Raw genomic sequence first — 18,274 nt, forward strand, 5'->3', positions numbered from 1 at the left:
CCTAAAAGGCACACCTCCCAAAAAAATGCTATTCTGCTGGTCCACATTTGCAGCGACATTTAAAGATAATGGTTCGCGGCTGCACTGGTACAGGTCACTTTTAGCTGGACAGAATGGCAAAATAGATGCTCTGCAGGCCACCAATTGTATCAATACACGATTGGGCATAACGGATTGAGGCATATTTTTGTAACTTGCTATGCACGAAAGCTGCGTATGACGTAAGGAGGGATTAAAGTATGAAATGACCATAAATCGAATTTCTCAATGCTGCTACCTGGTTGTGTTTTTATACAACTGCACAAAAACAACAACAGTTTCTGGGAGTCATCACTTATTTATTAAACAGATCCATTTATGACAACAGTAACTCTCTTGCCACAAAACAAAACAAAAAACATAAACTTTGTAGCGACTCGAATAAGGGGATGTAGATATATTGGGCTAAGAGGTGGAAATATGCAGAAACAATTTTGTTTTCATTGTGTAACAGCAGGACATTTTTTGACATAGTATGGGCAGTTGGTTAGAAGGGAACAAAAGGAAATCACACCTCGAAGGCTGGGAATCGTGCTTGTGAGGCTTGAAGCAGGTCAGCCAAAAAGTAGATAGTACCTGCCATTCCTAGAGGAAGCCAAACAAATTTTACATTTGACATCACCGATTCACACTTAAAAACCTGGAAATGGTCACAAACTACTTTATTTGAACATTAAGCACTCACATGATTAAACAACAAAAGGCAGCACATTGCTAAAAAAAATATATCCTAACCCATTCTAAAATGGTTTGGAACTATGGAAAGAATGGATGAAGGCTGTTTGTTTAGGAAAGTATGTAGGGCAGAAGTGGGGGGAAATAGAATGAGAGGAAGGCCCAAATATGGTTGGATGGGTGGATGGGGTTAAACGTGCTTTCCATGTGAGGTCAGTTAATTTAATGGATGCAAGAGTGTCTTCAAAGAATAGATGTGAATGGCGAAGTACAGTTAAGAATGACTGTTAACCAGTGCATGCTGTCAAGGTTCTCTGCTGATAAAGGGGTGCATGGCACAGCAACATACCCCTTGTTGTGCTGTGAGCTTAATAGTTGGTGTCAGGTTGGGAAGAGCGAAGGGGAATGAATGTTTTGTGAATGTGAGTGTTCTTGACTCTAGCCACCTCCCACTAGGAGTGTTTTTTTTTTTACTAATTATAAGCTATTTATTCCCTGCTAAAATGAGAACATTTATACCTAAATCAAGCAGAACGATCTTATCTAGCACATGGTAGATGGTTTTGTTCGTTTGCAGCAATATTTTTGAATCATGGTGGAAAATCTTATAATGAGCAAAAGGTTCCACCATCTACTAGGTAAGATCATTTTGGAGTGTGTTTTTATTAGTTGCTTTTAAAAAAAAATAAATAAACAAGATTAAAATATCCTAAAATGTAAATAGAATGTTGAAAAGGACAATTTGTATTATTTAGCACCTCCTAGTAGTATATCAAATTGCATTCATTAAAAAAAACTACTACTTTGTATAGTTAGCAAATAGACACAAACTATGATATATAAATACATTTTTAATATACTTGTTGGTTGGGTAATTAGCACTTATTTTCCAAAACAAAAACCTCACCTAAAGGGAGCTGACAATTTTCTGCCATTTTCCTGCTATTGGTACCCAAAAACCTTAAAAAGGCAATGAGAAGTAAAATGGTGTTTTGGTCACTTTGAGTCTCCATAATCTGCATTCTTCCTTGTGCTTTTTAGTGTTGCACAACACGATTCAGCGACATCTAGTTGTCAAATAATGCACACTAGCCCTTTAAATAGGTAAAAATTTATTTTTTGAAAGTCAGATACAATGGACTTTTTCTGTTCAAATTGAAATGTCAGACTGCAATTGAATGCACCTTTTGACTTGCCAAACACGTCCTGGCTAGTTGCTAATGCCAGAGATTTTGGCCATACTATACAATCCCAGGCTAACTAACTAGCGTTGCTAATTAGGACTAACAGACCTTAGTCGAAATTTTACAGTCAAATCAGTACAGGTTTAGCAAGCTTGTTTCTTAAAAAGGAGATGAGAACAACAAGCACTGTTAGCATGAGCGAGCAATGACTGATGCAGCAGCAATAGCAGCATACCTTTATTGATTTAGGTAAAGAGTAAAGAATTGGTTTGTAACTCCATTTATCCTTATTCTTGAACAGCTGCTTGTCACGCATACCTTCAAATAACGAGAAGGGCGTGTCGGGCGTTCTGCAGCCATGTGAGCCGTAGTTCATGCACCAGTCTGCAAACTGAACAGAAAAACAAGAACATATCCAGCAGAGTAAGTGAAAGCGGTCTTACCATGAGCTCCTTTTTACATGACTACAGTGAATGCACCATGCAAGCTCTGTAAAGGTGTTTGGGGTCTCGTGTTTGCCGGTACAAAGCCAAGAAAGTGTATGCGTTGCCTCCCGCGCCGTGACACAGTCCGTAGCCTTTCTTCAGTAATCCCCAGCGCCACACCACCTCGCCACACTGCAGGGCGTCCTCCAGGTACTGAGAGTCACCAAAAACCTGGAACGTCCAAAATGATTTGACAAAAAACGAAAATGACAAATATATTTTAGATAGCTCAAAATAGTTTTTTCCCGTAGGTGTCCAAAAGCTGCGAACATTTTCTTTAAGAGGCCTCATAGAGAAAAATGATGGCCCAAAAATTATTTTGGGCATGGGGGCTATTATAATCTCTCCTTCAACACAGTTAAACATACACTTTTCCATCCAAGTACTAACCAGGCCAGACCCCTGTTCATCTTCCGAGATCGGACAACTCAAAAGGGTCGCGGGGGTGCTGGAGCCCAACCCAGCAATCTTTAGGCAGTGGGCAGGGGACAACCTGAACTGGTTGCCAGCAAGTCGCAGCGCCACAATGACAGACAGCTCATTCGCACCTAGGGACAATTTGGACCGGCCAATAAATCTGACATGCATGTTCTTGGAATGTGGGAGGAAAACGGAGTACCCGGAGGAAACCTACCCAAGCACAGAGAGAACATGTAAACTCCGCATGGGGAGGCTGCAGTAGCTGGAATTGAACTCTAAATATGCTCACCCTGCGCGCTAACCACCCACCCACCGTGTCTTTCGATGTTGTAGAAGAGCAGTTTCAGCGACAGACTGCTGTCACTGTCTTGTACTACGGACAGACTGAAGAGATCTTTTCTTCCTCATGCCATGAGACTCTTTAACTCTACCCGGCAGAGTAAAAGCCCACAGTAAACCACACCACCTACATTGCATATTACCGAATTTTATTGCAATATGTATTCTGTGTAGCACTATTTAGTTATTCTATATAACACTCTACAGTGGGCATTTACACGTCACACTGGGTATTTGTATATTGTATTCTTTTTACATTATTATTGTATTATTCTCAGCTCAGGGATGCTGCTGGAAATGTGAATTTCCCTTCGGGGATGAATAAAGTATCTATCTATCTATCTATCTATCTTGTAATGACCACGGTGATGGACCAAATTGCATTTGCGTCTAATTGTTCCTCGAGTACTACACGAAACTTCAGCGAGCTGACATTGACACAAATTATGTGAAAAGAGAAGTGTTTTGATGGGAAACTTCCACTGCTGTCACTGCAGCCTCTGTCAGCTCAATCATGATGTGTGTGGAAGTACTTATATTTCTGTATTTTTTTTAATCTTTCTTTGGGTTTGGGTCGGCATTTGGATTGTACTTGAAGTAGGCCTCTTCTTACTTTTACCGTTTTTTACGCTACACAGGGATGGGCATGACGTCACTTTCCGGCATTACCCCATCCCTGACTTCGACTACCTAATGTGCCCCGAACGGCTTTGCTAAAAGGAAGATAAAAGTAGATAAGTTCGGTGGAAAATAAAACATAAAGGCTTTTAGAAATCGGTTGGACATTATCAACACAAAATAAAGAAAAACGTTCCCTTTTAACTTTTTTAAGACTCAAAAGATGCACCACACCGTTAATAACCCAATCAATATTATTTTTAATAAATTAAAGTGCAGAGGTAGGGGCTCAATTTCAGCAACCTCAGCCTCCTCATATGGGGCTTGCATGTTCTCTCCATGCCTGTGTGCGTTTTCTCTCTTATCCAAAAACAGGCATGCCAGGTTAATTGTCCCTAGATGTGAATGAGCGAATGAGTTGTCAGTCTCTGTGTGCACTGCAACAGTCTGGCAACCAATTCAGGGTGTCCCTTGCCCACTGCCCTAAGATAGCTGGGATGGGCTCCATCACCCACGTGACCCTAGTGAGGATAAGCGGTGCAGGAATTGAATGGATGGATGAATGATGATAGAAAAAAATCCTTCTACCTCTCACTCACCTTATGTGCCTGCAGGAGCATGTAGACGACGCCCGGGGATCCGTGGCACCAGTGCACCAGCAGGTCGCGCTCATCTCCAATGCAGGGAGGGTAGTTGCCTGAAGGGAACTTGAGATAACGGAAGTAGTCGACGCTGGGTTTGACCAACCTGCAGACGTTTTCTTCAGCTGCGACAAACCCGGGCTGCCCAATTCAAAGACAAACTGTCAAATGGGATGTTTGCTGCTATGCCTATGTTTCTTTGATGGTTAATTTTACCTGCATGAGAAAATAATAGATGCCAGCCAATCCGTGAGCAGCGCCGACGTATTGCTCATTGTACCACTCATACATGAGTGGGCTTCGATTCTGGACGCGAAGCTTCCTACTCTGGTGCTCCCCTGAAGCTAAGATGGCCTCACTGATCTGAGGGGGATTGCATTGCTTATTAAAAAGACCAAGTTAAGGGCCCATCAATTTGAACGATCATCATTTGCTACTTGTTGGATGTGCTGCAGTGGAATTCTGTCAGTGCCAAATTGCTGGTTGATGAAGATTAGAGAATAGAGGTAACCCACTCGGCCGTAGAGGAGCTCGTCGGGCATCCCGCCGCTACCCTTCACCACACTTTGGTGATACTGCAGAAGTCTGCAAAGCATGAAGATCAGAATACAACTATTTAAGAATTATTGATGAGTCAGTCGAACGGAAATGCTGTGGGGTAGATTCAAATATTGAAATGTAGATTGCAGGACTCTGAATGGTTTAAACTTTTTGCAAGTCTGTAGAGAGAAAGGAAAATGAAAGTGTATGAATAGTTTTTGAAATATCTTGGATAAGCATACTATTTCCATTTCATAATGATTTGAATTCCTCACAGATGTATTTTTTAAACCTTAAGAATGAGGATCATACTATTTTTCCCCCTTTGTTAACTATTTATTTTAGGCATTTGAACAAAAATAATTGAAAAAAAAAACGTGGAAAAATCTTTCAACTGACACGTGATATTTTGTAACAAGGGTAACGGTCTAATAATTGTCCACTCGATGTTGCTGTACGGTGTAGTGCAACTGAAAGCGACTGCTAAAGAGCACTGGAAGAATCCAGACTACGTTAAGTGACCAAAACTACCCAATTTTTCTTCTCATTTTTAGACTTGTCTTTAGCTATGGATGAGATTTGCATGAGTACAATTTTGTTTCCGAGCCATATGTACCCTTAAAAAGAGCCATAAAAGGCTCTGACTCATAAGTTACCGATCCCTTTTCTGAGTACTATTTTTCTATATGAGAAAAAAAGAAGTCGTTGTTTTAACTTGATTTTTTAGTAAAATTAGAAAGAAAAAGTAATATAAAAATAATACAATATATTACGGTTTCCCAAACTTATTTGAGCTAAGACACACTTGTTTTTCCATTTTCCATCAAAAATGAATACCGAGCACTAGTTTCTTTATTTATCTGTTCATTTATTATTGCAATGCTTTTTATTGCAGTGTTTTTCCAATGCATAACATTGCACTATTATTACAACTTAGGCCAGTTTCTAAGCGATTAGTGGGGTTCACCTGAGGAATTGAAAATATTAGGGGCCGGACCGAAACACTGAACTCCATTTCAGGGGCGGAAGTAGCTCAGGAGGTAGAGCGCTCGTCTTGGGATCAAGTGATCCCGGTTCGAATCCCGACTCGTCCGTGTTACATGTCGAAGTGTCCTTGGGTAAGACACTGAACCCCTAAGACCCCCAATAAGCAGGTTAGCGCCTTACATGGCTGCAAGGCCGCTATTGGGAAATGTGGAGCACACTGTAAAGCGCTTTGGGAAGTCATTGACTTGAAAAGCGCTATATAAATGCAGATCATTTCATTTCATTTCATTTCGCATAATATTAATTTTGTTTTCTTTTTTCTTTATAAAAAAGCAGCATTGATTTGACAAGTTGATGTGACTGGTAAGAGTGTATTGCGTGCCAAATTAAGTAATGAGAAATAAATCATGGTAAACAAAATATGAAGGATTTTACATGTTTTTAACTAAGTAATCGTATTCAGTCACATTGTCGTACTCTGAATAATTTCAGAATTGGGTTGCCTGATGGGCCTATACATGTTCTTATATCATCACCTGTATTTTAAACAGACATATCTAATTTTTTAAGCATTATTTATATTGTACACATTCCATCCGTGCAAAAAAAATGACAAAAAGAACAAAACTGACAGTTATTTATATTATCATTATTGGTATGCATTTATGAATAAAACATGTCCACAGCTACATGTACATTTAATATTTTGTGTTTTTGTCTATAATTGGATCATTTCATCAACGTTTTATTTTAAAACTCTGCGAATTAATTCAATGTCATATAGAAATTTTTTTTCAAGCATTGCATTTGATAAAATGCATTGAAAATGTAATACAGGTAGCTGAGAAGAGTTTGTTGCATGATATATCTGGAAAAATGAAATAATTATTCGCCATATTTTTATTATGTATAGAATTTTTTTGAGTGTTGGAGAAACTTAGAAGAGTGGCGCCAAATTGACATGTTTTTATTGTTAATTATTTTTCTTTTGTACCATTTTATACATATCGTCATTATATTTTTAACATCAGGTGGGCCGGATTAAGAAGTCTGGTGGGCAGCGTGTAGCCTGCGGGCCGTAGTTTGCCCACCCTACTCCAAGCACTACGTTGTAAAAATGTATTATGTATTTATCCTGTTAGTCTGTTATCTTACATTTCTCTTCAAAGTATTTATTACAGATTTATCCTAGAGTACACTGTGTAATCCTGTTGCACACAACATTTAACTAGGTTATTTTTAATGACAGTAAGAATAATTTAGTCTTTATCCTTTTTAAGCTTGAATTATTATGTTGACTAAATTGACTGTCTAAAAGAGCTTTTGAGGTAATACAGGTTATTCACTCTTACGAGTGGCTGGCAACCAGTTCAGGGTGTCCCATGCCCACTGCTCGAAGATAGCTGGGATGGACTCCAGCACCCCCGTGACCCTACTGTGGATAAGCTGTGCAGATAATGGATGGATGGATGGAGGTTATTCACAATGCTGTCATTTAAGATTTTACTCAAGTTTTAACTTGCTTTTAAAGGTTTACATTTTTATCTTTTATTTCTAAAAAAAAATAACAAAATACATAATGAAGGAGTAAAAATGATCTCCGAGTGGAACAAAAATGTTTTTTCTTATTTTTAGAAAAAAAAAAACAAAAAAACAAGATTGAAGTCAGCAAAATTATGTGCCAGAGTCAAACATGATGTGATTAGTTTTATTATTTTTTGCAGCATAATCCTAAACAGCTTCATCAAACTAAATAAACTATTAACTATATGTCTATGTACTATCACATAAACAGATAATTAGTCTATAAAAAGAAAAATAGAAGTAATGTGTTGCCATCTACTGAACTGGATGAATGTTAGTTACTCGACTAATCAAGAAAGCAAAGAGGGTCTGCTTTTTTCACCAATAAAATTTGGCAATTAACCGTGGTACACACCATAGGGTCAAAGGGCACACTGGTTGAAAAGCATTGATGTTCCCAACGTTTTTATAAATGACAATAAATACAATTCGAATTCTTATTTATATGTATTCCTAGCAATTCTTTCCTAAAGCATAACGGTGAGGTTACACACTGTATTGCTCGAGATGTCTTAGCTATTAGTCTGCGATCCAATTCATATTTTGCTGTTCATGGGATGAAAATATTAATGATTTTCATTGTTTTAATACAATAATATATGAATATATAATATAACCCACAGAGGAACGGGGAGAACATGCAATATCTGCTCAGGAAGACTGTAGTAAGCTGGAATTGAACCTATGGCTTGCGTGTAATAAGATCGTTTTTTAATATTGGACACCTGCAAAGGAGATTGCGTAGGATGCCAGTTGGTTATTTTGACTATAATATCTCAGTGTCGTTGGTTATTTAGACCATTATGTACTGTTTTCTTCATCAAGTCAAGTCAAATTTATTTATATAGCCCTTAATCACAAAAATGTCTCAAAGGACTGCACAGGATTACAGTTACAAAACTACACAATTACATGATCTTAAACCAGCATTCATTGGAACACATTTGGAATTTGCAATTGTTAGGGTTTCTTTTACAGTCCTCTCCTGTTCTCCTAGCAAGTTCCAAATTATGTGTCCTTTCTCTTTGTTTTGAGTGTCTACAAAACTATAAACTTAGCCATCGCAATACGATTGCAAGCCTGACCTTTGGATGCATTCGTCGGCCTCTGTTGACATCTGTAGCTGGTGGTACACGGCCGCGCCGACCGCCAAAGGCCCAGCGTCACCGCACAAAAAAGTCACATCGTGGCGGGGGGTTAAGCACTTTAGACTGCGACCGATGTGCTCCATAGCTTTCTTCAGGAACTCTGGTTGCTTGAAAACGTGGTAGATATGGAGGTACAGCAATGCAATGCCTTGAAAAAAAAACATAGCAACCCCCTCTTAGATAAGGCATGGAAAACTACGCCTTTAAAATCTGGCCCACAGAACTACAACAGTTAAAATATAATGTTTCAAAATTACTACAGTGCCCCCCACTGCATACGAGCTACTTTAGTTTAGAAAAATTTGAGATGTCTTTCGAGCAGAAATCTTGATTGGCATAGAAGAGTAAATCCAAGTTACGTATATTTTACAAACGCTACCACTAGAGGGCCGAGTACTTGAGAGTGCTCACCACCATTATCAAATCGTCCCAGTTAGCACGTAAATGTCCCGCAATACAGACCTGATCATGCGTGTTTTTTTATCATGCTTTCTTGTGCTTCTTCACTCCTCCACAATACACCTCTGTAAGCATAGTACTCATTATAAACTTGCATTTTATTTGATTAAAACAATCTCATTTATCTTAATACAGTATTTATTTAATGTTTAATTACAATTTGAATGGGATGTGTTTATAGCTATAAAGGGTTAACTTGGATGATTTTGGGAGGCCGGGGCCGATTGAATTAGTTTTCAGTTTTTTCTTATAGGTGTAATTCGTTCAAGATTTGAGATAATCTAGACGCAAGCTCGTTTCAGGAACACGATTAATTGTGTGTGTAGAGGGCCCACTGTACTAAAAATGTCTTTCCTTTTTGCTGCAATGCTCACATTTCCCCAAAAGATGACACACTCAAACCACATCAAATGTTGATGGAAGTACAACATCAATTCCCAGCTGCACAATTGGTGACCAGACCTACAGTGAGGCTTCTACCCATGGAACAGATGGTACCTTCAAAACTTATTTTTTAATTTCAGTTTTCAATCCGTTTCAAGTAGATTTCCAAGCCCTTTATTAAAAATGAATGAATGAAATGATATATGGACAGTGCGCTGGTAAGATTGGAGAGGGCACAGACCGATCATGATGGTAGTTAGCAACTGCGCTGGACATAGCTTCAAATACTTTTAAAATTAGTGTTCATTTTTTGATCATATGTTAGCTTGGTTCCCATTGGTAGAAATTGATGAGCTCTAAAATAAGTTTTGCTTATTTCCGTATGAAGAAAGTGAATGTTTCACTGTATCTTTCTCTGAGAGAAAAGCCTGAAACACTTCAAAATCATTTTGGTGACATATTATAGCCTAATTGTGTCCAACTAGTCGTGATTATATCGTTTAACTATTGGGTGCCTCTGGTGTTGGTAACGTTTGCATATGTCTCAATAAACTCAGATCACGTTTTTTGTTATGATGAGAATAGTTCCCACGACGGGGAGACAGATTCTGGCAAAACAGTGGCGATGTTCATTGCACAACATGTGGAGACCAAGACAGGCAAAGCGACAAACTTATTCAACCGTTTCAAATAGTATCGCCCGCTAGAATACACTGAAGGAGAAACAATTCAGTCCCAAACAAGTGCCAGCAGACGATAACCTGATGCTGTGGACATACTGATTTTTCTGGCCTTTTACCTTCATAGCAATGGCTGTTTTGTTCGTTTATTTGTAACATTTCTTTAACTCAACATTTTCCTTTGTCTATTTATTTTTTCAACCTTGTCAGACACTTTAAGACTTCATGGAAACAGCCTATAACATGTTGCTAAGTGTATATTATATAGAACTAGTTTGTGCAATAATTGTTTGGGGGGGACTACAGGTCTGATTTCGATTAAGTGCAATGTTCTGAGTTGTGATAACCTCATTTTGTTAACTTTACATTTTATTTATTAGTCCTCATATTTGTGAAATCTTTTTACATATAGAGTGGGGCAAATAAGAATTTAGTCAATTGTGAAAGTTCTCCAACTTGAATAGAATTGTGAGGCCTGTAATTGTCAAAAATAGTAAATATTTACAAGGAGACAGAATGTGGAAACAAAAGGAAAATCATATTGTTTGAACTTTAAAGAATTAAATTCCAGAGTGGAAAATGAATATTTTATTTCTGTCTGTCAAAGAGGTCTAATTTCTTCTAACCAGGTCTATTGAGGCTCCACTCTTCACCTGTGTTAATGGAACCCGTTTTAACTCATTATCAGTATAAAAGACACCTGTCCACAACCTCAGTCAGTCACACTCCATGTTCAATTTTGGCCAAGGCCAAAGAGCGGTCGGAGGACTAAATTGTAGACCTGCACCAGGCTAGGAACACTGAATCTGCAATAGGTGAAACTGTTAGTAGAAAGAAATCATTTGTGGGAACAATCATTAGAAAATGGAAGACATACAAAACTACTGATAATCTCCCTCAATCTGGGGCTCCATGCAAGATCTCACTAAGTGGTGTCAAAATAATAACAAGAACGGTGAGCAAAGATCCCAGAACCACAGTAACAAAAACGACTATGAGTAACACGATATGCTGCCAAGGACTCAAATCCAGCAATGGTAGACTGTACTGTAGCCAGAACAGGTCCAGGCCTGTCTGTGATTTGCTAAAGAGCATTTTGATAATCCAGAAAAGGACTGGGAGATTGTGTTATGGTCAGATGAAACCAAAATAGAACTTTTTGGTAGAATCACAGGTTCCTGTGTTCAGAGGAGAAAGATTACTGAACTGCATCCGAACATAATATCCACTGGGAAGCATAGGGGTGGAAAAATCATGCATTGGGGCTGTTTTTTTGCCAAGGGAGCAGGACGACAGATGTAAAAATAAGGATTAATTTGCATGATTGCATTTTTATGTCGCACTCTACAGGGGAAAATATTTAACTCCGGTGTGACTTAGTTTGGGGCAGCACGGCGGCGCAGTGGTTAGCGCGTGTGCGGCACAGTTCTAAGGTTTTGGGAACCTTCTGTGTGGGTTCAGATCCAGCTACCAGACTTCCTGTACGGAGTTTGTATGTTCTCCCCCGTGCTTGCGTGGGTTTTCCTCCGGGCACTCGGGTTTCCTCCCACAGACATGCATTTCAGATGGATTGGCTGGTGCAAATTGTCCCTAGGTGTGAATAAGCGAGCGAGTTGTCTGTCTCTGTGTGCCCTGCGATTGGCTGGCAACCAGTTCAGGGTGTCCCCTGCCCACTGCCCGATGATTGCTGGGATGGGCTACAGCACCCCCGCGACCCTACTGAGGATAAACGGTGCAGATAATGAGATGAGAGATGAGATGACTTAGTTTGAACTTTTAAAAAAAATATATTTTCCTTTTTTGCGATAGCTTTGTTTGCATACAGCCTCTGTTTCTCGGTCTCCTTCTCTCTCCGGAGTCCTATTTATTCCACACACACGCAGCGGGACACTCACTCTCGGGGCATATTTGGATTTGGAGTAATGAAAAAGGAATCAAGTAACACTAATGCAATACTATAGTATTCTGATTACGCTACTGGTGACATTTTTCAACAGGTAATTAGTCACTATATTGGATTACATTTTAAAGTAACCCTCCCAACCCTGCAACATCAGGCCGAGGCTTCATGTGCTGTACCTGCCCATCCAGTGTAAATGGTGCAATCTTTTGGGTCGGCAGATTTGAGTCCTTTCTCCATGACAGCCAATAGCTCCCTGATCTTGTAACTCAGCTGCCCATCAAACCCAGGCGTCAGCTATTAAAGGTACATAACAGTCGAAGATTTAAGAATTCTAAGAAAAAAATCACCAAAAAAAGGCATTGCATAAGTGAGGTGGGTGGATTACTTTGCCATGTGTATCAAAAAGCGGTTCTGTTCGCTCAGGGCTCCCGTCGTAGTCAGGATAGGGATTCTTCAAGGCCCTCGTGTCCATTTCTTTTTGGACGAGATCGATAAAATAGAAAGCGTTCGATTGTTAACTGTGAAGAAGCAATGAGGACGGTGCAGGCTAAATAACCAATAACGATTGGAGACACACCCACGACTATGCTAACGTAGCAGCAAACTACACTATAATAATAGATAAAATACGATATCGTGCACGCTGGGAGTAATTGTTAAAAATATAATTTTAGAAAAAAAAATCGTGTTACCAGCACGTTAATTCAATTTTACGCGTCCACTGTTTATGTTTTGCCCGATCTTCCTCACTTCTGTAACTGAGAGCGTATTGGAGACATTTTTAATTATGCTGCCGCATAACGGTCAGGAGTACTTACTACAAGCAATACAAACACGGACGTTGCAAAAAACAAAAAAACAAAACAAAACATATATAGGTCTGATATTTTCATAATTGGGAAGAGTGAGTGACATGAGGTATTTTTGGAGACTATTTGTGCATTTTAATTTAAAAAAAAAACATCGGTGTTGATTTTTTTCTTCTATAGGGATTACAAGGAGGGACACAAAAGAAAATTAGAAAGAAAAATAAAATACAAGATGTGACTGGGTACCCAAAACAGTTTTGCTAACGTCTGTTTGAAACATATATTTTTATCAGTGTACTTTTCTTTAAAAAATATAAAACACACTAAGCACAACATAACTTGATTGAGTCTTTATAATATTTTAACGAACATTTTTTTCTTATTTAAGTCAAGTCATGTTTATTGTGTAGCACTTAATCACAAAGAGTCGCAAATGGCTGCACAGACCACATATTATTGCAAACCACGGACTATTATTACACCATCCCCTGATCTAAAACATACATGAGGGTAAGGAAAAACTCATAAACCTCAACATAAGGAAAATGAAGAAACCTTGAGAAGGGACCGTACATGAGGTAATCCCCTTCCAGGATGACCAGGCTGCAATGGATGATGCAATAACAAATAATAAACAGCTATTGTCAACATAAAATTTAGGTTATTCATATTCTATTGAATCGATTGGAATTACATCAATAAAATAAGAAAAATAGTATATCAAGAGCAGTTCAATAATGTACAAATGTTTGCATAGTTTATGGAATTTCAACACATAAAACTCCTCTTATCTCGTTGAAGACTTAGACGTGCTGCATTATTTATGTTATTGTTTGTGATTTGGCATAAAAAGGATCCAAACATTCATTTACTGCACTGCTTATCCCTGTTAGGGTCACGAGGGTGCTGGAGCCCATCTCCGGGCAGAGGGCAGGGGACACCCTGAACTGGTTGCTAGCCAGTCGCAGGGCACACAGAGACCGGCAACTCACTCGACCATTCATACCTGGGGACATGAATATTTTTGTATTGTTGAAACCGGAGTGCCTGGAGGAAACCCACAGAGGAATGGGGAGAACATGCAATATCTGCACAGTAAAGCTGCGGTAGCTGGAATTGAATGCTGGACTTTGTGCCGACCACCCAGCCGCTGTGCCGTCCCTTAGCAGCAGTTGAATAGTTAGCACACTTGCAGCACAGTTCTGAGGTTATGGGTTCAAAGCCAGCTACTAGCATTCCTGTGTGGAGTTTGCATGCTCTCCCCGTGCATGTGTAGGTTTCCTCCGAGGACCTCTGTCCAAATCCCTGCCAAACAGCTAAACTCAAACGTGATGGATGTGTAATATCTCACTCAAAATCAAACGTGATTTGTAATTTATTGAAATGACAGATTCATTTATTTGGCTAAATGCTGTCTGCTGCCAACATGTTTAACATAGCAAGCTCACGGATCTTTGCGTGTCTCCATCTGTGGTCTCAGAAAAGCCCATGTGCGCTTCGCCAGACTTCCTTGTCTTAGATTGCGAATTCCAGAGAAAATATTTCTTTGTTTCTTTACCCTGTCCCTCTGCCTGCCTCCTTATTCGTGTTAAATATTTTTTCATGGAGTCACTTGAGGTTACACTTCGTCCACTCTGTGCTAAATGTAAACAAACCCAAGAGATCACCACTGCTCCCCCTAGTGTAGTGGAGGTGCAATTGCTTGGGAGGTTTGGAAAAAAAAAAGCTACCCAATGTCAAACGCGCCCGCGCCCCCCTTGACGGAGCCCTCTCCCCTGAACTATTTGAGAACCACTGACATAGCAGAATCTGACATTATTTTCCGTCATCTTGCTGCCACGGGTAGCCACAAAAACTAAAAACATTGTGAAAAGCTGGGAAAATTTCTTTTGGGAAAAAAACAGTGCGGTTTGGTCACTTTGAGTCCCTGTAGTTTATATTCTTCTTTGTGTTTTTGTGCACTCATTTTCAATCGCACTACACACACAATACAGTGAAGTCTAGTGGTCAAATATAACACAGTGTCTCGTTACTTTTTTCAATTGGTACTAAATCTATAATCTGAGCCACAGCACATTGTACATTGTTTACATTCTGCATTGATGTACATATAAAACAACACAGAATACATGTACAAAGTCTTCTCCTTTTGTTTTACATATTTGATTCTATTTCATTGTATCCTAGGTCGGCAGGGCGGCTGGGTGGTTAGCGTGTAGTCCCACAGTGCGACGGTCCTGGGTTCAAGTCCAGCCACCATAGCCTTCCGGTGTGGAGTTTGCATTTTCTCCCCGTGCTTGCGTGCGTTTCCTCCGGGCACTCATGTGTATTCCCACATTCCAAACACATGCATGTCAGGTTTATTGGCTGGTCTGAATTGTCCCTAGGTGTGAATGAGATAGTGAGTTGTCTGTTTGTGTGTGCCATGCAACTGGCTGGCAACCAGTTCAGAGTGTCACCTGCTCACTGCCCGTACATACTTGGGATGGGCTCCAGCGACCCCGCAGCCCTACTGAGGATAAGCGGCGCAGAAAATCCATGGATGGATTTTGTTATACATATACTGGTATTTTATGTTGATGGCAATATATCGAAGGCGCCGCCGCGAGCGACAGCCTCTCCAGCAGCTCCATGTTATTTCACTCTTTTTGTGATTTATTGTTTTTATTGTTTGCTTCCATTTTTCTGTGTTTTTCGTCCCGTTTGACAACTACACTTTGGATTACTTTCTATCCTATGGTTATGGGTTTTAACGCACAAAAATGCGTTGATTCGAGGAATGAAGTCCTTGCCCTGAAGAATTCTCGTGCCGGCGTGATTCACCATTTACCGGACGAGGGGAGGGGGCCCTATCATGGCTGCAGAGCCGGAGCTAGGGTGAAGGCTAAGCGGCTAGCTGCGATACAAGCATTCGGTATCATCCGTAATCATGGCGAATGTGAACTCTATACCAATAAGACCGACGAACTGGCTTTGCTGGTGAAAAACATCAAAGCATAAAGTGAGTGCAGTTTGCTGTGTTTTACGGAAACGTGGCTCACGTCTAGCATCCCGTACGCTAACGTGGCGCTACCCGGCTTCAGCGCTGTTAGGGCAGACAGGGACACAAAAGTCTGCGGGGAACGGAGAGGAGGCAGACTCGCTATCTACGTGAACACGACGTGGTGTAACCCTGGGCATGTCAACACAAAGATATCCATCTGCTGCAGGGATGTCGAACTTTTGGTCTAGCGTGTGCCGTCATCAACTCCGCTGTTGCGAAACTACAAACACAGCACCCCAAGGCCATCCTGTTACTCTCTGGGGACTTCAATCACGTGACTCTGGATACAACACCGCCTGCTTTCTTTATTATTTTATTTTTAAACACAAGGATACTGCTGGGACTGTGAATTTCCCTACGGGGATGAATAAAGTATCTATCTATCTATCTATCTATCTATCTATCTATCTATCTATCTATCTATCTATCTATCTATCTATCTATCTATCTATCTATCTATCTATCTATCTACCTACCTACCTACCTACCTACCTACCTACCTACCTACCTACCTACCTACCTACCTACCTACCTACCTACCTACCTACCTACCTACCTACCTACCTACCTACCTACCTACCTACCTACCTACCTTCCTACCTACCTACCTACCTACCTACCTACCTACCTACCTACCTACCTACCTACCTACCTACCTATCTATCTATCTATCTATCTATCTATCTATCTATCTATCTATCTATCTATCTATCTATCTATCTATCTATCTATCTATCTATCTATCTATCTATCTATCTATCTATCTATCTATCTATCTATCTATCTATCTATCTATCTATCTATCTATCTATCTATCTATCTATCTATCTATCTATCTATCTAAAGACAATATTGATTCCTGATTCTTATATGTACCAAAGTTTAAATACAAGTAAATCCTTTTTGGTCAAGCCACAAGAGCCTTCAAGAGCCTGCAGCTGGCCCGTGATGAAAATAACATAACACAACAAATACATAGAAGCAATGATTTAGCAGTCAAGTCGAAGACTGTTCTAATTAAATTCTCCTGATGATTCTTGCAACCTTGTCTTTCAAAAATGCAAACAAAGCCAGCAGTTTCAGCTTTGGGGGAATCGTCACGGTCAGTCTTTTTCCCCACCTTTTTTGTTTACCTCAGATTTTTACCCCATAAATTTCCATATCTATCGAGCAGACGCAAGCGAGCGAAGGCTGCGGTCATGTGGTCAGGCTTGTGAGCCTCTGTTCATATTCCCTGGGACGCTTCTTACCTTGCCTTGAGAGACAGAAGATTCAAATGAGGCCATGAATGTGACAATATTCAAAAAAAAAATTGACCTTCTGGTTTGATAAGAAATTTTCATTCAAAGATTCACTTGTGAGCTAATCTATTGGGAAAATGACCATGGGTTGAATATAATTTGGATGCCATATTGATCATTGCTTGGGCTACCTGCAAGGTTTTTGAGGAATAGTGCCATGTTCAAGATGTATGGTAATACTGGTAATGTGCATTGTTCTTGATCACCTCGATATTAGCACGGAAAGCAAATTAGGTTTTTTTTCATGCAATATGAAAATATGAAAACGACTTGCCTAGCCGTAGCCTACAGCAATTAAAAATTATGAGAAAAACACTTTCAAGCACATTTTTTTCTCCCAAGAGGCCAAAACCAAATCGATAAGACGCAATGGCCACTATCAAACTACACGAACGTACCAGATTAAATCGATCAAAAATTAAATGATATTTCCAGGATTCTGCACGGTACATTTAGATGCTGTGGGCGTGTTTTTCCAAGGCCCGATTTTGGACACACTTATTCTTTTGTACATCGTTTCTCAAACATTTTTCATTGTGTCATGATTTGCCCTTTGCCCTCACCTGTGCCCACTCGTTCGGCTCCAGCTGCTGCTCGCTTCCTGATTGGTTCCCCTCCTATTAAAACTCATTACTCCCATTCAGTCCATCAGCAAACCTCCGCATGTGCAAGGCAAGCAACTTTTTGTCTCTGGCTCCCGTCTCTCCCGTCCTGTCCTGTATCCAGCTCGTCTGCCCTTGGCTTCCCAATCGTCTCCGTCTACCTGACTTGATTTGCCCGACTTGTTTCAGTCCACTGACCACGCTCCAATCTCCCGTCCCAACTGCCCGACGTGTTTCCGTCCAGTGACCACGCTCCGATCTCCCTTCCCGTCCTGGCTGACTGACTTGTTTCCGTCCTCTGACCACGCTCCGATTTCAAGGCCTTCCTGCTCTTCCTGCCCAGCGAGCCAGGCATGTTTTCCCACGCCTGACTTTTCCACTTCCTAAATAAAGCTTGGTGTGAAACATTACGCGTTTGGGTCTACTGTCTGTT

The 18,274-nt window shown here is 40.2% G+C and overlaps 1 protein-coding gene across 1 annotated transcript; it reads right to left on the reverse strand.

The window, feature by feature from the left end:
• Positions 1-317: 317 nt before the first annotated feature.
• On the reverse strand, positions 318-12,851 carry lancl1 (LanC antibiotic synthetase component C-like 1 (bacterial)). Its single transcript, XM_088332563.1, has 9 exons — positions 12,472-12,851; positions 12,263-12,380; positions 8,598-8,808; positions 4,839-4,986; positions 4,618-4,764; positions 4,360-4,542; positions 2,378-2,554; positions 2,217-2,289; positions 318-624 (listed from the first exon to the last, which is right to left on the reverse strand). The coding sequence occupies exons 1-9, from the start codon at positions 12,556-12,558 to the stop codon at positions 548-550; spliced, it is 1,221 nt and encodes a 406-aa protein (XP_088188689.1). The 5' UTR covers positions 12,559-12,851; the 3' UTR covers positions 318-547.
• Between the last annotated feature and the right edge of the window lie 5,423 nt (positions 12,852-18,274).

The sequence above is a fragment of the Urocampus carinirostris genome, chromosome 3, assembly GCF_059441175.1.
Source record: "Urocampus carinirostris isolate Australia breed hairy pipefish chromosome 3, RoL_Ucar_1.0, whole genome shotgun sequence".
Classification (NCBI taxonomy): domain Eukaryota; kingdom Metazoa; phylum Chordata; class Actinopteri; order Syngnathiformes; family Syngnathidae; genus Urocampus; species Urocampus carinirostris.